General features: G+C 40.9%; 2 protein-coding genes across 2 annotated transcripts in view; both read right to left on the reverse strand.

The window, feature by feature from the left end:
• FMNL1 (formin like 1) overlaps positions 1-6,498 on the reverse strand; it is a 49,291-nt gene extending 42,793 nt beyond the window's left edge. Inside the window, exon 1 of the mRNA XM_075177349.1 lies at positions 5,952-6,498. Within this exon, the coding sequence (XP_075033450.1) occupies positions 5,952-6,110 (159 nt within the window). The 5' untranslated portion in view covers positions 6,111-6,498. The remainder of the gene's footprint in view (positions 1-5,951) is intronic.
• A 9,573-nt stretch (positions 6,499-16,071) lies between these two features.
• LOC142094812 (myosin light chain kinase, smooth muscle-like) overlaps positions 16,072-22,969 on the reverse strand; it is a 42,004-nt gene continuing 35,106 nt past the window's right edge. The window contains exons 14-18 of the mRNA XM_075177350.1: positions 22,200-22,352; positions 20,843-20,963; positions 19,166-19,253; positions 17,910-18,041; positions 16,072-16,767 (exon numbers count right to left, since the gene is read on the reverse strand). Of these exons, the coding sequence (XP_075033451.1) occupies positions 16,517-16,767; positions 17,910-18,041; positions 19,166-19,253; positions 20,843-20,963; positions 22,200-22,352 (745 nt within the window). The 3' untranslated portion in view covers positions 16,072-16,516. The remainder of the gene's footprint in view (positions 16,768-17,909; positions 18,042-19,165; positions 19,254-20,842; positions 20,964-22,199; positions 22,353-22,969) is intronic.

Genomic DNA, 22,969 nt, shown 5'->3' on the forward strand with positions numbered 1-22,969 from the left:
GGAATAGAAAAGGGCCTTCCCCAAACTGTTGCCACAGTTGGAAGCATAGCATTGTCCAAAGTGACTTGGTATGTTGAAGCATTAAGATTGCCCTTCACTGGAGATAAGGGCCCAAACCCTGAAAAAAGGCCCCATACTTTTATCCCACCTCTACCAAATTCACACTTAACATAATGCAGTCAGGCAAGTAATGTTCTCCCAGCATCCGCCAAACCCAGAATCGCCCATCTGACTGCCAAACAGAGAAGCGTGATTCGTCACTCCACAGAACACGTTTCTAGAGTCCAGTGTCGGTGTGCTTCACACCACTCCATCCGACGCTTGGCATTGGACTTGGTGATGTGAGGCTTGCATGCAGCTGCTCTGCCATGGAAACCTATTCCATTAAGCTCCAGTCGCATAGTTTTGTGCTTACATTAACGCACGGTGGCATAGTGGTTAGCACCTCTGCCTTACAGCACTGGGGTCATGAGTTCAATTCCCGACCATGGCCTTATCTGTGAAGAGTTTGTATGTTCTCCCCGTGTTTGCGTGGGTTTCCTCCCACACTCCAAAAACATACTAGTAGGTTAATTGGCTGCTTACAAATTGACCCTAGTTTGTCTGTCTGTGTGTGTGTTAGGGAATTTAGACTGTAAGCCCCAATGGGGCAGGGGCTGATGTGAGTGAGTTCTCTGTACAGCGCTGCGGAATTAGTGAAGCTATATAAATAAATGGTGATGATGATGATGAAGTTCGGAACTCTTCAGCTATGGAATCAGCAGAGTGTTGGCGACTTTTACGTACCATGCAATTTAGCAGTCGTTTACCCCACTCTTTGATTATATGTTGTCTTTCACTTCGTAGCTGATTTGCTGTTGTTCCTAAACGCTTCCACTTTCTAATAATATCATTTACAGTTGACCATGGACTATCCAGCAGGCATGAGATTTCACTAACCGTCTTATTGCAAAGGTGACATCCTATCACAGTACCACGCTGGAATTCACTGAGCTCTTCAGAACAACCGATTTTGTATCACAAATGTTTGCAAATGGAGACTGCATCACTGGGTGCTTGATTTTATACACCTCTGCCAACGGGTCTGAGTGAAATACCTCAATTCAATAATTAACAGATGTGGTCAAATACTTTTGTGCATATAGTATAAGTATATATACACATGCACAGTGAGCATGTAGAATAGGCGGTATGGAAATTTAGAAAAGTGTGAGGCAAATATAAGTGAATGGAATCTGATAGTTTTACAATGAAGGCAGCATTCCTGCCCACTTCAACCACTGTAATATATATATATATATATATATATATATATATATATATATATATAAAATGTCTCAGAGTGACGCTGGCGCAATACATCACTCTGAGGAAGGAACTGAGGAAGAAACTGTTGCCCAATTAGCTGGTATCCTCATATTACTGTTTCCTTCTACAGGTCTTGTGACCTCTCGTACAGATTTCTGACGTCTCTGAATGTGTGTGTAATCTGTCTTTCAAAACGACTCTGCATAACCATTACAAACATGCTTAAGAGCGCCTTTTGTCTAATTAGGTCACAACTGAATACAATGTATCAGGACATACTTGAAAAGGAGAGGTGACATCTCAAATCTAAGATGCAGCATTCCAAGTACTCTTAAACCATACGTGATCTGACTTAGAATTAATTCTACTGCTCTTACCTATAAGTCATTGGACTTATAGGTAAATTATTTTCACTACCCGATATATAGTGTCTTTTTTTCCCCCACTTATGACGAATTATGCTTCATACGTAGAGGAGTTTCTTGGCAAATATTTATACATCCTAGGGCAGTATGTTGGCTAACCTGTGACACTCCAGGTGTTGTGAAACTACAAGTCCCAGCATACCCTTCCAGCAATAATCTGCTATATATTGGCAAAGCATGCTGGGATTTGTAGTTTCACAACACCTGGAGTGTCACAGGTTAGCCAAAACTGTCCTAGGGAGTAACGTGGAATACATTTGACATTCAGTGAACATAAAACAATGTGTATGATGCTCTCTGGTTTAAAATATGAAATCATGTCATATATTTTACAGATTATAAGAGGGATCTTAGCTGCTCTTTTTTTTAAATTACAAGAAAATATTAATAGCATTGGAAATGCTAAAGAAGGAACACTTAATGATTTTAATTAAAGAGTTGATGTGCTTAACAAATCTCATTAATATACATTGTGAAAGAGGTGCTCTTCTTATCTTTTTAATTACATTGAACATGTCTAAGATGAAAAGCTAGAATATACCAAAAATATAAAAAGAATATTTTTCTATGTGGGTTTATATATATTACTAGGATCATATTTTATGTGCCCTTGTGCTCCTTAATAGGTTGGTATAAGAAGTGTGATAGCTACACCATATTTCTGTTATTTAAGATAATTTTACTTCTAGGCAGTTTCTGATACCTTTGCCTCTTTATTTGTGAATGCAACAAGTCTGTCAAAGTAATGAGTATTCCATTAAAACAAATGGTGGACTTTAATAAAGCACACACACATCACAACCCCTCCTCCCAGCGGTTGAATTATATGACCACTTTAATTATATATGAACCATTTGTGTGTGACCTAATACTAACCTCCATATCTAGTGTCAGCTCATAGGCCAAACTTCCACAGTAAACCACATTACTCGACCTACACAATGAATTAACAGCATTATTTCCAGGGGGCAGTGCCATGTACTGAAACTGTATCCCTAGAAATGTTTATGCTTGACAAGGTTTGTGTTTCTCACTTTTCAACTTCATAATATTTAACCTGATCTGATTGTTGGATGATGACCTCAGTATCTTGTATAAGTTATAATATAGATTTTATTTAATTCAATAAGATTGTATTATGTTTAATGTTCAGGTTGTGTTGGGAATGTTTGATGTTCTATGTCTGTATAGAGTGTAACAGAATTGTATTACGATCCTGCCATGTTGGTGAAGTGTAGTGATATATTTATAGTTGCCAACATTGGCAACTTGTGTCCCAGGAGGCAGGTGGGTGGGTAGGGGCGGGGCTCGAGTAACCGCGTCATTAGCCCCGCACACAAAGTTGGCAACATTTTTGACCAATAGAAATAGGGGGTGGGGCCACCATGACACGAACACGACACCACTAAGCCCTGCCCCCTCCGTTTAATTTGCAGAGCCGGCTGGGAATCGGGAGAATTGCCTGCTCTCCCGGGAGTCTGACTTGGATTTTGAGAGTCTCCCGGACATTCTGGGAGAGTTGGCAAGTATGGATATAGATCTGTATAGAGTGGAATAGAATTATACAATCACTGCATTATGATCATGGTTAGTGTTCATGTCATGTTAGGTGATCTTTATCTGTAGTGAGCATACTTGCCTACTCTCCCTGAATGTCCAGAAGACACTTGGAGAGTTTTCCCGGACATCAGGGAAAAGATACACGGTGATACCCCAGCACTTGCCCTTTTGATGCCCCCTACAAATCGTTAAACAGTGTTCCCCATACATAAATAGAAGATTGGTTCCTAATTTTTTGAAATAAAAAAAAATCGGACACCCATGTGACCAGAAGTGTGCTCTGGAAATAAAATCCACCCAAAACTTCCATTTGGAAGCCAAAAACAGGTACCCCACTCATCTACTATTTCCTGCATAGAAGTTTGAATTGTGCTAAAGTAAGCATTGTGAGTTATTTATTTCTAGTTTGGGAAAAGGGCTCTGGAATTTTGCCATTTGTTTATTTGCATTTTTGCATGTGTTTGACTTGCTTCATTTCAGTGTGTTTTATGTTTGTCAGAAAGTGGAAAACTTTACAAAAATTTCTAAACGTTAGAGATGCCTGGGCTCGGTTTTCTGAAAACCGAACACACCCAAACTTAGGGGATCCGAGTAGGCTCACAAGCCGGCTCGGTACTTTCGCACGTCCTCGGATCTGAATCGAGGCAAAACGTCATTGTTGCGTTGTCGGATCTCATGGGTTTTGGATTCCATAAGTACCTCCATCCCCAGGAGATCCAGCGTCATTGCTCACACAGAAACAGGGGTAGCAGTGTTCTTGTCACTCTCCAGTGCCATTGCTCAGTGCCATTGCTCACACAGAAACAAGAAGGGTAGCAGTGTTCTTGTCACTTGACAAAAAATGACTGGAAATTGATTTTTTTTAGGTTAGTAATAATTTAGGAACAAAAAAAAGAGCCAAATTATGTGATTTTACCAGAAAAAAATAGGGATTTTAGAAAAAAAAATAGGGATCCAAACCCAAAACAAGAAGTTAATCCAGATCCAAAACAAAACCACGGGGGTCAGCGAACATCTCTACTAAACATATGTATTTGAATGCATTTTTTAACACAGGCAAGTGAAAACACCAGTGAGTATGTAACCAAAATTGTATTCAATTACTAGGAACTATGCAGATGTTTCTCATGTACACAATACTGAATGACCTCTGTACCAGATAATGCAGAACTGCATTGTGTCTGTGTAGTTACAGATGGTAATAATAGAGGGATAGACAAAGTAATGTGGGATTCAAAGCCAGTCAGGCAATTCCAAGAACCAGCAGGATCTTTTAAAGGAGCCAACAAATATGTGTCCATCATCATCATCACCATTTATTTATATAGCGCCACTGATTCCGCAGCGCTGTGCAAAGAACTCATTCACATCAGTCCCTGCCCCATTGGAGCTTACAGTCTAAATTCCATAACATACACACAGACAGACAGGGAGAGACTAGGGTCAATTTTTGATAGCAGCCAATTAACCTACTAGTATGTTTTTGGAGTGTGGGAGGAAACCGGAGCAGGCGGAGGAAACACACGCAAACACAGGGAGAACATACAAACTCCTCACAGATAAGGCCATGGTCAGGAATTGAACTCATGACCCCAGCACTATGAGACAGAAGTGCTAACCACTAAGCCACTGTGCTGTCCTGTGTCCATTGAATAAAGAGGGACTTTCTAGAGTTAAAAATTGACTGGTGGCTAAGATAATTTGCTATCTAGTGCCTGGGATTTAACCCCTCATATATATTTGAATGAAAATTAAAATGTACCTACATTCATAAAATACTGGCAATAGTAATAAGACATTTACTGGAATGTGAATCTTTCTTAAATGAAACATTTCAAATTGGCAAAGGAGGACTAAAAGTCTGCATCTACACAGTGGAGGTAAGTGGCTGAATCAGGGGCATAACTACTACCATGGCAGTCTATGGGTCATGTATAGCGGAGCTCCACTTGTGCTTTCAGTTCCACTGAATGCTAAGAGTGGGTGCCTACGGGGAGGAGTACATAGGCATCGTCACTCTCCATCCCCCCAAAAAAATGTTGCCCTGGGATGAACCAGTTTTGAACTTAGGTTGAATAATGTCTCAGACCACAATACATCTGCCTTCACTGTGTGCAACTGACCTGTAAGCTTTACCACTAGTGTGCATACAAAACATTTTCAATTGTGTTCATAAAGGAGACTTTCTGATGCAAATTATAAGAACACCTAGTTTACAAATCACAGCTACAAATCCCATGCAACACTGGAACTCACACTAATATGGCCTGCCTGTTATTATTTGGATTTTGGGAGACAGATAGACAATGAGGGTCGTCAGGAGTAGTATTGTACCATACTGCTGTTCTATATACTAAAATCTTGTTGATTGTGTATAAATAACAGTAATCTGAACCACACATCATAACAAATTACAGAGCCACAGATGAAATGCTAAGTGTTGCAGCAGTTATCTCAGAGTTATTATATATATCAGACACATAGGAAACATGCCAATAGTTACATCAGTGCCAAATTGTCAGGTTAGAATTGTCATTTTGTTATGGATCTCCCATGCACCCAGCAATTTTGATCTAATTACAAGAGATACGTCAAAGTGTAAATATGTTCAATGTTAGATTTCAGAAAGAAGTAATAATTCTTCTACGGTATACTCACCAGCACCACACTAAATCTCTCCTCCAGTTCCCCTGAATTTGGCCTTGGAAGTTTAGAAGTGGTCCCTTCTCTCCGTTTTTGTGGGGGAGTCCCAGGCGATGGCTGCGCCTTTGAATCTCTGGCTTGAAACATATCCAGGGTCCCAGCTGCATTCCCCATAATCCAAGTTGCTCCGCGTATTCAGACTCCTAAATCCAGACTTGATACTCAAGGGAGGACACCAGATAAAGCAGACACAGACAGATAGTCTACAGAGTTCTAACAGTATCAGTAGTCTGATGGTGACACACCCAACTTCCGATTATCTTTCGGTGATCTTTACATCAGACATTTGTCACAAAACCAACGGGTTACACCAAGAAAGAGGTGTGGCAATTTAATACTTGTGCATCTGAAATAAGGGATTTACTGAGTTAGAGACAGAGTTAACTTCCCAAAGACTCTTCTCCTTCACATTGAAGGTTTCTTCGCGATATCTCACTCTACAGTTCCCGGATTCACTTCTCCAATAGCTACAGAGGTGTTTGGTAGATTGAATGTTTACCGTGAAGATGTAAGATACAGACCACAAGCAGAAGGAAGTTGCGTTTCAAAATCATATAGTAAATGGTGAGTGGAGGAGGGGGTGCATGGTGTGAGGAAACTGTTCATGGTGCTGTGTGCAATGCATGCTGTTTCCACACTGTGTAAAGCAATGTCCCTATGCAGAGCATGTTGATGGGTGACATGTCGATTGTATGTGGCAACTAGGAGGGGAGGAAGAGGTGAAGGGACAGAGCGTAGAGTGTAGGATGATAGAACGGTAAGGTGCATGTACTGTAACTAGATACCACAACAGGTTATAGGATCCCTGGGACTTGACTACGCAGGATCTGTTAACCCGCGCTGCTAGAGAGAATGAGGTGGCTGGTAGCTGTTCATGCTCCTTTTTAACTACAACTCTCAACATGAAGGGTGTGCTGGGAGTAGTAGTCCAGCAAGCACTGACCAATTGCAAAGGGCCTCAGCTTGCATCAAGACAATTTGAAGTTTGTGGTCATTCCAGCCAATGTGATGCAGACAGGAAACATCCATTTCCAAACAGGAAAACAGAGTAACTGAACCGCAACAACGAAAAAGATAACTAAAGTAAAATATTACAGATATTCACATGACCGCATTAGTCACTTTATATCAGTTTTAAAGCACTGATGTAGTCCACAATGTATTAAGTAAAAGTTCACAATAAGGATCCTTTGGCAATCATACGAAAACCGAAGTTGCTTTTCAAGACCAATTTATATAACAAAAGGAGTTTTAATGATAACTAACAAAAGTCACCCAATAATTGCAGTGTTCTTGTCAGACTGTATCAATGTTTAGATTCATATTGGCAGATACATTACACAACCGCTCCATAGGCAAGGTCACTGCACAAACCACCATTAATAATGCAGACCAATTTCACAGACACCCCTCCCTCCATTTGCAGGCTTATTGCACTGGTCCCCACCCCCCATTGGCAAGCTAGTTAGTTTACTGCAAAGGCAATTTGTACCAGCACCCACTATCAGATCATTGCTTAGCGTTGTATATGCAAGGAGCATTGTACATACCCCCACTGGCAGTCAAGACAATTGCACAGAAATCCCCTAGCTCCATTTCCCAGGCGGATTGCACAGATCCCTTTATTGATAGGCCTAATGCATGGGAACCCCTCCCCCATCAGTAGTTGGGGTGGTTGCACAGAAACCCATCTATCCATTTGCAGGCTGATTGTGCAAACCCCTTCATTGGCAGGTGAGACAGCTTATTACACATGCTCATTGCTTGGACTTATATTGGCAGGTACATTGCAGAGATCTTCCCCCATTGGCAAGCACATTGCTCACACGCACCCACCAACAGTGCAGGACAATTGCACAGATCTACCCTGCATTGCTGATTGCAACGGCTGGACAGCTTACTGCTAGGACCTCAGCGGATTAATGGAGGACTCCTTGGGGGAGGAAAGTAGAACCCTCTTCACTAGAACTTTATAATAACCTACTGTGACTGCAGCACAGTTATATATGGTATGTAATATATATATATATATATATATATATATATATATATATATATATATACACACACACACACACACACACATATACACATACATACATACAAAACCGTAATTGACACGGGATGCGGCCGCGTTAGCGCACAGTGTGCCCCCCGGGCTTCCCTCTCCCAGCCCGCGCCTGACGGTGAATGAAGAATATATCTATACTGCAGGGGTAATTGTATTATGTGGGTAGACTCCTTTACATTATATCATGAAGCTGTCATTATCATCATTAATAATAATGCATATCTATACATATATATATATATATATATATATATATATGTGTGTGTGTGTGTACTTTGTAGTGTACTGGTTTTGAATAGGTTGGCTAGTACAGACTTAGTTGGGAGGTGGTCACATCACACCTATAAGCATGATATACAAGCTAAATCCCTTCTTGTTATATGTTTGTTTATTCATCTGGGAGCTCTATGGCCATACAAGCACATGGGGACAAGGTCATAGTACTGTAAGGTGTCTTATTACATCCTAAAGAATTTCAAGTGCTATTATTCCTGACTATACACAGTCTTCAGTGATAAGATATTATAGAAGGACCATGTGGTCTGTAAATATGTCTAAGTACCATTAAACTCATACTTGCCAACTCTCCCGGAATGTCCGGGAGACTCCCGCATTTCGGGTAAGTCTCACGGACTCCCGGGAGAGTGTGGCAATCTCCCACAGAATTGCTGCATTTTGGCCCTAATTCTGCCCACTTCACTAGGAAGTGGGCAGAATTGGGCAGAATTAGGGCCAAAATGCAGCAATTCTCCGGGAATCACAGCATTTGGCCCCGCCCCCTGCTGTAAAATGACGCGTTTTGCATCATTACGTCACGGGGGCGGGTCCAAAATGACGCAGTTTTGGAGCCCCGCCCCCCACACGCCCACCTGCCCCAGGGAGGCTCCCGATCACCAACTCTAGAAAGTTGGTAAGTATGATTTGCCTATGGGTTGTTCTGTTTCAGTACATGTATACATTGGTATATTCGTATTGGTAAATCAGTGGCACACTATTTGGATGATTTCTTGAGAGTGGAACCTGCTTGAAGTGTCAGGAGTTATTGTTCTCATTGAACAAAAACCCCCCCCAAAAAAACAAGCCCAATTCTGCTTGTTATAAGCAGAATTCGCAACTATGATTACCAGAGGAAAGAGGGAGAGGCTTTAGGAGGGGACCAATAGGTGGGGAGGCGGACAAGGTAACTTTGAAACAGTTGCAATCATTGTAAGGACTGTAGAATTTTGCTGGTACAGTGATTCCAGTGGACAGAATTTTTTGTATAAAATTAGAAAATGCTACATTGGGATTTAAGAGACCAAAACATTATATAAGGTTGTGTAAAGAGGACATAAAGAGATGGAGTAATTTGGCAAAACAATTTAATGGTACAAGGATTTGGCTGATTCCACTAGCAGCTAGCAGGGAATTTATAGTTTTTCATGATACAGCAAGGTCAAAGGGTTTTGGTGCTTATTTGCAAGGCAAATGGTGTGCAGCCCATGACCTCAAGACTGGGTAAAGGAAGGGTTCAAAAATAATTTGCTGATGTTAGTTATTTCCAATAGAATTGCGGGGAAAAGAGTTAAGGAGCAGGGAAACTGTGTTTTTGGGCATGTGGCAGGAATAAACAATGTGCGTCTAACACCAGCAATGTGAAATCCTAAACCATAACATGCAATTTAAAGCTAAACATGTACCAGGCAGACAACAGATTTGTTGATGCAGTTTAAAGACTTAATTGGAAGTCACTTAAGGAAGCGGTGCCTGAGAGGCATGCAGTTGGTTAAAATATACATCCAAGGGCCTGATTCATTAAGGAACTTAAATCAAGAAGTTTCTTATTTCAGTCTCCTGGACAAAACCATGTTACAATGCAAGGGGTGAAAATTAGTTTTCTGTTTTGCGCATAAGTTAAATACTGACTGTTTTTTCATGTAACACAAATATCAACTTTAAATTTCAGTGTACAAATAAGCTATCAAGTATTTGTGTGCTACATGAAAAAACAGTCAGTATTAACTTATGTGCAAAACAGAAAACTAATTTTCACCCCTTGCATTGTAACATGGTTTTGTCCAGGAGACTGAAATAAGAAACTTCTTAATTTAAGTTCCTTAATGAATCAGGCCCCTAATCTGCAGATTATCAGGCTGGCACAGAGGAATTGGTGGAGGAATCTTTGCAGTAGTTTATGGGTTGCAATAGAAAGGGTTAAAACATTTTACGCTTCCAGCGAGAGCTGAACCATGGTGCAAACTGCCTCCACCGTTGTTTGTGGAGGCATGAAGGGAATTACCTAATTTTCCCCCTTCAAGGACCAAATTGATCCAAGGAGGGTTTTTACCTTCACCCCTTCCTGTTTAACAGCGTTAGGCCGGCTTTGTTTAGTTGGCAGTTATAGAAATTATGTACAGAGCTTAAGAGTTATACATTTGGAATTTTGTTTACAGGTGTGTTCAGGAAGTCTCCCCTAAAGTTTGGTTAGTGGTACATTCCTTCATCCATTGGGCAGCTAGTAGCCCAGATGCAGAAGGCACAGCCAACTACCCTGGGGTAAAGAGAAATTAGATGGTTGGGCAGAGGAGGAATGAAGTGAGACAGTTTAATATATGCACTGGAAGATGCAGGAAGGAGGTTTAGGTACCTGAAGTACCAGTAGAGATGCTTGGGCTCAGATCTCTGAAAACCGAGCCCACCCAAACATAGCCGATCCAGTATTTTTGCCCATCTTAAGAACTAAAAACTAGGCAAAACATCATGGTTGCATCATCGAATCTCTCGAGTTTTGTATTCTATAAGTACCGCACTCCACAGAGGATCAATGCCATTTCACAGAGAGACACAGAAGAGGTAGAAGGGTTGTTGGCCGTCTCCAGGACAGTTGGGCAGCGTCATAGCTAGAACAGAAAGAGGAGTGCTGGCTGTGTTCTTCAAAGTCTCCAGTCACATTCTACTGTGCCATAGCTCACCCACAAACAGTAGAGGTGGTAGTGTTCAGTGCTGAAACAGAAATTAAAACGATAGGGCTGGCAGTGTTCTTAAACGTCTACAGTCACATTCTACTGTGTCATCAAAATGGATTCACATCAGTCCACAGAAGACCAGGAGCACCAAGCAGCTGCTGGCATCAGTCATAATGATAGTAATCCGTCTACATCATCTACTAAAGCCTATGTTAAAGTGCTTAGTGTTTTTAAGTCAGGTAAGAAAAAATGTAAAAAAACACCGTTTACCTTAGTAAAGAAAAAACACCTGTAATGAAGGCAAAGTTATCTGCAGAAAAAAATAAAATTGCCAACATGCCATTCTACACACACAGCGGCAAGGAAAGAATGAGGCTTTTGCCTCACTCTATGAGTGCTAGTTCTACAACGGTCAGTGAGGCATCTTCTTGTAAGGTCAGTCATGACGATGCAAGACCTTGTCATTCTGATGGAAAAAGTGGTGCCCAAATCATTTTACGTGTAAGAGCCGAGCTGGAAGAAAACAGTTAGGCATTAGAAGAAACTATGTTCAGATTCGGAAAAAACACAAATCCCTGAGTAGTCTATACACGAGTGCTGTGTGTAAGGTTTACCTTTCTGATACTGTACTCATTAAGAAGCCTCCTTTCAGCATTTCTGCATTTGTGTGGGTGAGCAGCCCAAGTGTGGCCGGTGATACACAAATTGAGGATGCCACTTTGGAATTGCAACAGGATGAGGGGAATATTTGTGGAAGTATTTTTACCCAAATCCTGACTACAGTTGTCTAGCCATTTGTAGCGTTTGTAAAGCCACAGTCAGTAGAGGTAGGAACCTCATCCATGTTACGCCATTTGAAGAAAGTTCATGGCAAGCTGTTGGGAAAATCTGAAATTTATGCTAAAAAAAAATTGACAATAAGCAGTCCAGTATCAGCTAAGTCCCCTCTCTCAGCTAGATACCAGCACCTGCAATCTACACCCACAACACCTTCCTCATCAATATCCTCAGTAGCGATCGGAGTTAGTCCTGCATCCAAGTTGCTAAGGCTAAATGACTCCTCCCCTATCCAGGATTCCTCAGAAGAATTCTTGAGCATTAGTCCCCCTGCTCCCGCTAGGGGTGGATCTTCATCCCAGAAGCAGACTACTAGTAGTTTACAATAATTGACTGTTAAACAATCCTTTGCAAGAGGAAGCAAGTATTAAAGCTGTCACCTAGTCGCAAAGCGGATAACAGACGTCATGGCGACTATGCTCGTATTAGATCTGCGTCCAATATCCAGTGGTTGGCGTAGGAGGCTACTTCCTCAAAAATGTGGAAAAGATGATGTTCATCAAAATGAACTACAAATTCTACTGAGAAAGCCATTACCGGAATTTACATCAAAGTACAGAGACTTCTGTAATGGTGGATTCCAGTGGGGATGAATTAGTATTGTGTGAGGAAGATGTACACACTGATGAGGGTGAGGATGATGACAGTGTAGATTGCAGGTGCTGGGATCTAGCTGAGAGAAGGGAGCTAGCTGATGCTGATATGCTTGGTAATATTTTGGGTAGAATGGCATTTTTGACAATTATGTTTTTCTACAGTAATCTTTCACCTTTATTAGAGAGGTGTTTTTTAACTTTAGAAAGGAACAAGCTTTTTTTTTTTTTTTTTATATATATATATTTTTGTTTCCCTGACTTAAAACCACTATGCACTTGAACATAGGCTTTAGCACATGACGTAGAGGGATTAGTATCATCATGACAGAGACTGGAGAGTGACAAGAACACTGCTACCCCTGTATCTGTGTGGTACATATGGAATCCAGTTCTCAGAGAACCGAGCCCGAGCATCTCTGTTTCTTGTGGTTTCAAGCATGCAGCCAGCGAGAGATGAAAACATCATGAGTGAAATATGTGGGTTCCAGTGAATGTTGACCTCCTGTGGCAGTGGTATCTGGTAGTTTGTTCTTTTTTTCCCTCTTGTTTAACTCTAGTATAACTCCAAACTATGTTATCTAAATCATAAAACGCTTGTAACTAAAAACATTTTGAATTAAACATACTAACTATGCAGCCAATCAGGGCCGGTGCTAGGGTTCGCGGCGCCCCCGCCCCCCGAACACCCTAAATAAAAAAATAATTTGATTTTTGCTTACCTTTTCTTCCTCTAGCTGCTCCTCGCGATGCATGCTGAGAGGGGAGGGGAGGGGGACGTCGGGAACAACTTTATTCACACTGTCTGTCAGTGATACTTCAGAGGCGCCGCCGGACAGACTATCACATGATCACTGACGTCAGTCAGTGATCATGTGTGAGATGCGCCGCGGACATTGAAAAACAGCGGCGGCACCCCGCCGCCGCTGCACTACGTTCCTGAGCCGCTGAACCGCTGACTAGATTAGAAAATCTAGTCAGCAGCGCCCTGCAGGTCCCGGCGCCCTAGGCAACTGCCTAAGGTTGCCTAATGGGAGCGCCGGGCCTGCAGCCAATACACACTTTTTTTTCCCTTCATTGATTTCCTTCTGCTGTCACAATCCCGAGATACACACCATACTAGCTTCCTATCCTGACAAAGCCCTAGATGTGGGGTGAGTGAAATTTGTTGAAAAGGAGGCTACACCACATGTATATATGTATTGGATCTTAATAACACTCAGCTACGCGGGCCATTACCACCTATTGGACATAATACATCCAGTTACGAGGAGCAGTATCATCTCGTTCTCATTGAACTGTTAGAGAACAGAAGAGACTGTGTGCGTTCCAGGCCGAAACCGGAAGCTTGACTTTTGGAACGCATCTTGCACGGATGTCAGGGCGTTTACAGGTATCAGTATGTTTGTCGTACAGTCATATCTCCAATACTTGCAAACGACCCGGCACTGCAAAACGAGTATTGAGAAGTTGTTTACAGCGTGAGTACTTCAACATTTTTTGTTTGCATGCAATTTGTTGGACCTTAATATAGGCTTTCAGGGGCGCACGCAGCGCCCCTGAAAAAAAAAAGGCAAAAGCTGCTCTCAGTTTCGGCAGCTCTGTACTATCCAGCAGCCGCGGCGCTACAGCACCGCCACGGACGCTTCTTTGACAGAGCCGCGGCTACTGGATAGTACAGCGGCACTTCTTTAGCGTAGGGGAGGGGTTTCTGGAGACCCAGAAACCCCCCTGCATGCACCACTGACTTTCCCTATCCATTTCTTTTAAGCGAGGAAGCAGAAGGGAGATTTCTTGCAACCAAATTGCCTTGAGAACTATATAAATCTCTACAAAGATTATTTGAATTTTTTTTTGTGTATTTCATGCAAGATATTTTATTTAAATACCCATTTCAATGTTTTTATTAGCCAGCTGGAGACTGGGAGTTTCCATTGCAATCCAATACGTTATTAAAGAACTCAGTAGACCTGGTTGAACTTGCATATTCATTTAGGATTCATTCATTTACATATTATGTTAGTTACATATGTGTGTCATGGGATTATTTTGTTAAATCTGTGTTTCTTTGGGGAAATTTCTGGAATTCATCCCCTGCATTCCCATATTGGAAACTTTATCTATACATTTATGCATTCCAGAGCAGCGCTGTTTTCCCTAAACCAAACAATCCTGAGAGAACAGAGAGAATTGTGGTGGTACTTGTAAAGCCACAATCCTTGTTAAATAGGCTTCCCCGCAAATTTTTTTCAATCAGCACAGGAACCAATTATCTGGCGAGCCAATCATGCCGCACTCCAACACTGGCTGCATGTGACCTTCGAGTCTTATCATAACGGAACTCATGAGGTTACATAGTTTGTAAGGTCCACAGGTGTTTCCTAAGCCCAGTAAGGCAATCTGATCAATTCCATTGATCACACCAGATTCTACTTTATTAATGAAATATACATGTTTGTTTGTTTTTTTTTTTGTTTTTTTTTTAAGTAAGGCATCCAGTCCGTTTTTAAAATTCTATCAGTTAATTTGCCTTCCAGAGCTTAACCACCCTTACAACATACCCCATCCTATGCAGATAGTGAAACCTTCCTTCCACTTACAACTGATTGATCTTTTGTCCCCTGTATGATCCTTGATATGGAGAGTTTGACAAATCTTTGCCTTTCCCTTAAATATATTTACACAAATTAATTAAGCCACCTCTAAGGCACCTTTTCCCTCCCAAAGTCAAAATAAACCTAGTTCTCCTCTCTCTCTGTACAGTGTAATTACTCCATTTCTTTTATGAATGAATTTGCCTGCCTCCAAAATATTGTGAGTTCTCTTAGGTGGTTCTTACACTAATCCGTTCCTCATATTTAAGATGTGGTCTAACTTTCCACATTTACCATTTAAATTGCTCAAAGGATACAGAAAACAAAAAAGTGTTACCATTTTATAACTGTTTATTTTATTGTCCATAGTTTATCACTTTTATAAAGCTTAAATGATAGAAAAACATTTAAATGCTATAAAAACTCAGTAGTACAAAAAGTATTAATCCCCTGCTACCAGAGCACAGTAAGTACAATATATTTATACCAGAAGTATGAAGAATATGGAATGCAAAATGGATACTACAAAACAGACCATTATTCCTTAACTACATTTTTCTTAAGTATAATCATGCTGAAATTAAATATGCTGGGCAGCACCTATTTCTAGAAAGTCTGCCCCCCTAATGGTAACGTCGACAGACAGTGTAGCCAATGCATTCTGATGATGTCCACCGCACGGCACAATACTTGAAGACAAGATTATCATTTGTGACATCTTCCTGCAAATAGTAACATCTTTTCTTTTGCCTATTTAGACTATCATTTGACGGACGTTTAAGAGGACAACTTTTGCCGTTACCAAGAATTAAATGGATAAAGCAAAATTAATGTATATAAAACATGTCTTTTGGTACTGCCATAGGTTGAGATAATGTAAACCAGAGCACATGAACTGAAAGTTTGATCAGTCAGTTCATATGCTATTATATAACAAGGATATTTGGCACATTGTTGCTACAATGTAGTCATAGTAGAACAAACAATATGTTTAGGTCATATTAAATGAAACACATTATGAAGTAGTTTGTTGAACTTAAGATCAATATACTTAAAATTGTAGTTTTGTGAAATATTTGTAATTGATTGCTTGGAACCTTCTCTGTTCATTGTGGCTGTTCCATTTGGAGCAAATACAAATCACACTTCCATAAGAACTTTAGTTCACCAAGATTCTCATGGAAGTGAAAAGTTATCTGTACAATAAGTAAGACAGTCTGAAGAGAATAAAGACAGATTGAATCCACTTCTATACTTCTAGGTGAGCAGCTTATACATATAGTGTTGCACAATAGGTAACATTTGCGTGCATTGCACATTAAATGTAATGCCCGGAGTTTAATTTGCTGTGTACCAATAAATGCATTCTATCCGTGCACACCTTTGCCTTTACACTCAGTTAAATTCTCCAGTTTCTAAGAGTGCTTGATACACACATGAATAGAATATTTGATCTAGATTGTGAGATCAGCCCATCACGTCAGGCAGACTTCCCATTTCCTGCTCTTGTTTGTCGCTCTGCGTGTAGGGAGTGGACAGTTAATTTGGCTGCACTTTCTTCTTCTCCATGAGCATTCAGGGCCTGGCATGTGTACACACCAGCATCATTAAGAGAAACATCAGATATAACAAGGGTGCAGCTGCCCGAATCCTCATACTCAATCTGGAATCGCTTGGACTCTTGGATCGGGGAACCAGAGTAAAACCATAGGACTTCAGGATCTGGGAAACCTGATGGAAAGAAAATTACAAAGAGATTAAGGAGGGAGATGTGTCCAGGCAGGTAGTGAGAGATGGGGTTGATTAGCGACAAATGGAGAGGAAAGGCAAAGTGGTCAGTGAGAGATTTTGTATAGATGAAAAACAGAAAAGGGAAAAGTAGGAAATTATTATTGTGTTCCGTATGGATACTATGGTTAATCATCTACTACTTGCTTTGGAAACTGATGTAGATAGGTGATTTTTGGAAAAAGCGACACATCTAAGTGTTTATTTTCTGATCTTATCTCTGCTTTAATTTTCCAGTCTCATAGTTGTCAACTATCTTTAGCCTTTTGTGTACTTTTTTGTACTTGAAAATATGTCCATTATGTAAAATGCTTTGCTAGTGGACTGCAGGACGGAGAACGAAACAGAGAAATTTAAACCACCAGATAAAGTCACTTAGCCTTTAAAAAAAACAACACATGCACAAAATAAATCTTTCCACCCACCCAGTGGCCTAACTTCTTCCCTACAAATCATAGAATATATATTGTGGCAATATCCCATTTGCTCTATTCTCCAGGCAGCTCCTGGAGAATTGCAGTCAGTAGAGCCAGGGAGCCTGAAAGGATGAGTTGGTGCCTGACCATGAAAGGAGCGGATCCTAAGGGCAAACACCCCAAGATTATTCTAGTTATGGGAGATCACCTTTTCCCCCATACTATTCTGTAGGCAGGAGAGGAGTGACCTCAGAGTTGGAAACCCGTGGCATCCCAGGATTTAAGCTTCTATGGCCAGAATGCAGTCACAAATGACTTGTTAGACTGGACAGATACCACAGCCTTCCAATCATGTTCCACACCATCCACAGTAGTTTGATTCTATCTCATAAAATGATCCAGAGCTAAAATCTCCCTTAGAAATTGCACATCCCGGCACAGATTCTCGAGCAACAAGTAGATGTCCTAGGAGCCTGTTCCCAGGTAAGTGGACTACACCTTTAATTTATATATAACAGTAGTGAGAAGGTCTGAGCCTATGGGTTAACACAGAGGGTAGAGGAAGGACAGTTTATACTAATCCTAAATGTCCCTCTTTATTCCCTGGAAACATTGTTAGGCATTCAGCCACCTTTAAGATGTTTACGGAAGTCACAAGTAGCTCCTGACCTTCAATGTGGCAATGGAACCGAGCAGAGCTGCCTACGACTTCCGTCTGGTCCTGTAGAGTGGAAGAAAAGGTAGGAGGTCTCTGAAGCTGCTCCTGCAGGAAGCTAAACACTTCTTTACTTTCACAGCCCTCTGAAAAAAAAGGACAGTAACAGCAATTGAGAAGCAAAGTAGCCTGTGTCTAGCGGCTTGAAAACGTAATGTCAAAGTAGTTTTCTTTTTAGAAAATGGTGCCCTTATCTTGACGTATTTAACTTTAACAGAGTTTTACACGATCAACCACAGAACACTATTTTCAAGATATAGCAAGCAAATAGCTGAGGCACATAGTGACATGGCAAGGCCCTGTCACAAGGTGCACAGATCCCAAATCTCAAGCCCAGCGACTTGGGTCTTTCATTAAGGTTTATCATATTTTTTTAATGGATTATAGTTATTTGATCTACTTAGACTGTTGAGCAACTCCCAACAAGTATGCCCAAAACAGAAACACACTTCTTCTGGCTGCAGTGTAGTATTTATTGCAAGTGGCCAGGGACTTGGCAGTGTCACATGACTGTCTTGCATGTTGCCCTAGGAAACCCTCTTCTCGATGAGGTATGACCAGCTCCTGCCGAGTATCCGACCTACAGCAGCAAACACTAATGCGGATGAGGCGTTACCATCCTTAATAAACCATTTGCATGATAGTAGCAGTTGCAAATGTGGTAAGCTTGCTGGTGGGTTCAGTACTTTTAATAACCTGGCAACACACCAGAGATACAAAATCTGTGTGCTATATCAAAAGCTGAAATACTCTGCGTCTGCTACAGTTATAATGCTCTGATTAACTACAGGTTATTACAAACTCACTTCAAAACTGGTTACACACAAAACATGCAATAGTTGAATAATAATCACAAACCTAATCATATTCAGCTAAAAATGAGAACAAGGTTTAAAAAAAAAAAAAAAGAAGAAATAGTGAAAGGGACAAAAGTAATATATAGTGCTAGAACACACACTATATAAAATCAGAAGAAGTGAGACGAAAACAAAGCAGAAGATTATAGACTACATGGAGAAGTAGAAAGCTAGGATATGGAAATGAACAGACATATGTGTTGGAGCTCTAAATTGTGTTATGCGTAGCGTGCCATGGTTATGACCGTTAGGCAGAATGAGGCTCGAGAGTACAATATAGCAGATGACTCAGTTCATCCTTCTGTTCTAGATATGATGCCAGAAAACGTTCTTGCACATGATTAATATCGCACCCTCTGTGGTTGATGATGCAGAGTTGGTATCAGACTTGTTACTGAGCATTGCCATCCTCTTCAGTGCCAGGACTGCTTTACCCGTTTTCTGTAGGAGAGATCAGTGTTAGTAGACACGCCCTTCCTTACATGTATTCTACAGACTTAGAGAAATATTTATGCCACTGCTTGGAGCCCAGTAAAAACACAGCGGCATCACTGAACTTAATACATAGTGATTCAGGTTTTTGAATGATAAAGAAAGGATCATGGGGTGGTAAATCCACTTGTGGGGCGTGGCTCCACTTTCAGCAGTAATCCACTGATCGTCTCATCAATAGTCATGGTACCTTCCCTCATATTTAGATTTAAAGCAATAAAAAAGGCTCCACAATATAGATTTTTAATACACTTATTAAAGCTTTTTTGAGTTCCAGTAAATGCAGAGTACTATCCAATACCAATAAAGGAGATCGTTATCAGCCATTTTAGCTTAAATATGCAGAGTAATAGCTTACAATTAGCTGCAGAACAAACATGCATACAATGCTACATCATTCAAGTTCGCTCAAGGTATACTTATATTTTATGGTTTAGAGGCCCTATAACGGCAGTAGTTCCAGACTTCATGTGACTATACAGACTCTCCCTCCACAGTGTAGATCCAATATACCTTAATTATGTTTACTTTTAATAACGTGGCAATGTGACCCTTGCGTCTGCGCTCATTACCCAGTTTCTGCTGTGCCCCTACACGTGGCATAACCTCCAACAGTCCCGATAGGTACTGGACAGTCCTGAATTTACAGCAGGCAAAAGGCGGTGAGGGAGATCATCTGTTTATCCCCAAGCAGGAGATGCCATTAATGGCAAGAGCCGCCTTTCCCCCTCCACCTTGTAGGGGTAATCTGTGTCGATGCAGCAATAAACACTTGCACCATTACTGGAGGCGGCCCTTAATGACAAGCTCACAGTTTGTGATTGGAGGTAGCTTGTGCAGGTGCGGAGTCATCGCGCACATCACTCGTTATCGTGTCATCCTATTGGTCCCTGTTGTACTTCAAGGTGTGGCAAAAGAAATACTTTAGCACACTATGTGCTCATAATGTTGATAAAGCTATTAGCAAGTTAAACGCTTATTAGGTAGATTTGGAAACCCTATGTTTAATTAGCCAGAGAATTGTTAATCATCTGTAAAAAGGATAGGCTAATGAAACTAATAACAAGTTTCCATGAGAACATAAGTGGTATAATAGTGGTTTAGAAATAAAAGTGTATTTTTAGTCCAAGTGGGGGCTAACATCACTTATAGTCAGTGTACACACAACCAAGAATAATGGAATAGGGATGTGAATAAAGTTTAGCCAATTAAATTAAATATATAAGAACACTAGTCCCATGCTGGGAATCTGTGTACTAATGCAATGGAAATCCTTTTTGTTATGACTGTTCCTATCATATCATAATCACCATTTATTTATATAGCGCCACTGATTCCGCAGCGCTGTACAGAGAACTCACTCACATCAGTCCCTGCCCCATTGGAGCTTACAGTCTAAATTCCCTAACATTCACACACACAGACTAGGGTCAATTTGATAGCAACCAATTAAGGCAGAAGTGCTAATCACTTAGCCACCGTGCTGTATCATAGCATTACTTGTGCTATTTAGGTTAGCAATGAGGAGAAATTCACACCTGCCACTTCTGCCTTGCCAGGAACTTTTTCATGCGTTCCTTAGACAAGGTCTTTTTGCTGGAAATGCCTTTGTCCTTGATCCAGAGGTGATCTAGAGCCTGGCCAGCAGTAAGACGAGACCTAGAGAAAGGGAGAAATGCCCCATTGTGAATATTGTGCGTAGCTTGTAATGAATTTAATTCAAGTGTAGTCCTCCTGCTCGACATATTTAATTCCAATAACCTCCTTTGTCCCTTTAAATTAGCCTGGCTAAATCCAATATTTACCATTCTGGTTAAAGGGGGGGCTAAAAGGAGGCAAAGGGAATAGCCAGTTCAAGTAGCAGGGTTTGGGAGCAGCAAAATGAATGTCAAATTATAAATTTGACAACAGATTGGAGGAATCATTGAGACATTTTGTCACTATTTGTTATTTGGGAACTGTGTGTTCCCAACTGGTGACACGCAAGCGGCCATTTGAGAGATCACCATTTTCATTACATATTTTAACATCTTGGGTGATCTTTATTTGCCAAATATACCAAAGTATTTCCATACCTATATTACAGCCAGACGGTCTTCATGAACTGCTATGAATGAACATTGTATTCATTACTATATTGATATATGCAGCTAGGTCTTCAGATAGTTGAAAAATAAAATATAATTTATATGCTCCTCTCTGTATTTAATAGATTAATATATTTCAAAGAGTTTATCCAGATTTTGTAATAATTAAATATATATTTTACATTTAATTATGATTAGGTTCTCCACAAACTTTTAAAGGTCCTGAGTTATACCAATTACTTTTTAGAGCTACAGTAAACATATCAGCATCATTCTTCTTTTTGGTTGATTACTATTACCCATACCAAGGTTGGCCGATACACCTTAGCAGCTGCTGTTGCTGCTATAGTGTAGGAGGTTTTCTTGGGATTTTTAACGTGTAAATTAGTGGTTCCTAAATTATTGGCTGATCTCAAGCATAGTGTTCCTTTAACCATTATTATTGGACAAATACCAAGCGCTGTCTATCTGAAATTGTGATTAGTACTGTGTAGATGGGGTGCTGCCTGGAGGGATCTAAATGGTTTCTCTACCATTCAAAGATAAAGAATACAGAGTAAAATTCCCTGGCGCTCCACCACAGTATAAATAATATATCTAGAGATGTAATAGCAATTTTATATAGTTTTATAATGCAAAATAAAAATAAGTGTTTTTATTTTTATTTTGCAATATAAAACTATATAAAATTGCTATTACATCTCCAGATATATTATTCATACTGTGGTGGAGCACCAGGGAATTTTACTCTGTATTCTTTAACCATTATTAGGTCGGGCTTTCCTCATCGTAGGACCAAGTTCCCTACCTCATGTTCTTCTGCAGCAGCCGTCTTATGAAGTCCTTGGCAGAGTCCGACAGGACAGCGTCTGTCTCCTCATCAAACTCCCAGCATGCAGAGGTGATATTCTGCAGGGTCTCCGTGTCATTGTCACCTTGGAAGGGGGAATCTCCACTTAACCTGCAGAGAAAGTTGGTGGTGAGAGGGAGAAAAAAAAAAAAAGAGCAGATACAAATAAAAGGAATTCTAAACAGTATAGTGAAGCAGCAAAGATAACACTAGGAAGTATTTGGGGGGTTATTAGATGACTTTCAGGCAGGGCCAGATTAAGGGAAGGGAGGCCCTCGGGCTAAGAGTACTGTGAGGGCCCCCCGTTTAGCCCCCCTCCCGTGAGCCCCCCCCCCCCTTGTGAGCTTACCTCCTTCCGTTCCACTCCCTTTAGTGCTTCCGCGGTGCACTGTAATCTCCTTATAGAGGAGATCTCGTGAGAGTGAGGCTATGACTCAGTCTCACACTCACGAGATCTCCTCAGTAAGGAGATTACTGCGTGCCACGTAAGTACTACAGTGACAGCAGGCAGCTAACAGCATAACATTTGCTGTTAACTGCCTGCCATTCTCCTTGAACAGGTGACAGTCGGAGCACAGAGCAGGGACGCCCCCGATCTGATGAATGCCAGCGGGCCCCCCAGCTGCCCGAGGCCCCTGGGCTGTAGCCCCTTTAGCCCTAGTTTTAATCCAGCTCTGCTTTCAGGCACTCAGTGAAGTGGTAAACAAAGGAAAAAAAAAAAAAAGGAA

The sequence above is a fragment of the Mixophyes fleayi genome, chromosome 6 (assembly GCF_038048845.1).
Source record: "Mixophyes fleayi isolate aMixFle1 chromosome 6, aMixFle1.hap1, whole genome shotgun sequence".
Classification (NCBI taxonomy): domain Eukaryota; kingdom Metazoa; phylum Chordata; class Amphibia; order Anura; family Limnodynastidae; genus Mixophyes; species Mixophyes fleayi.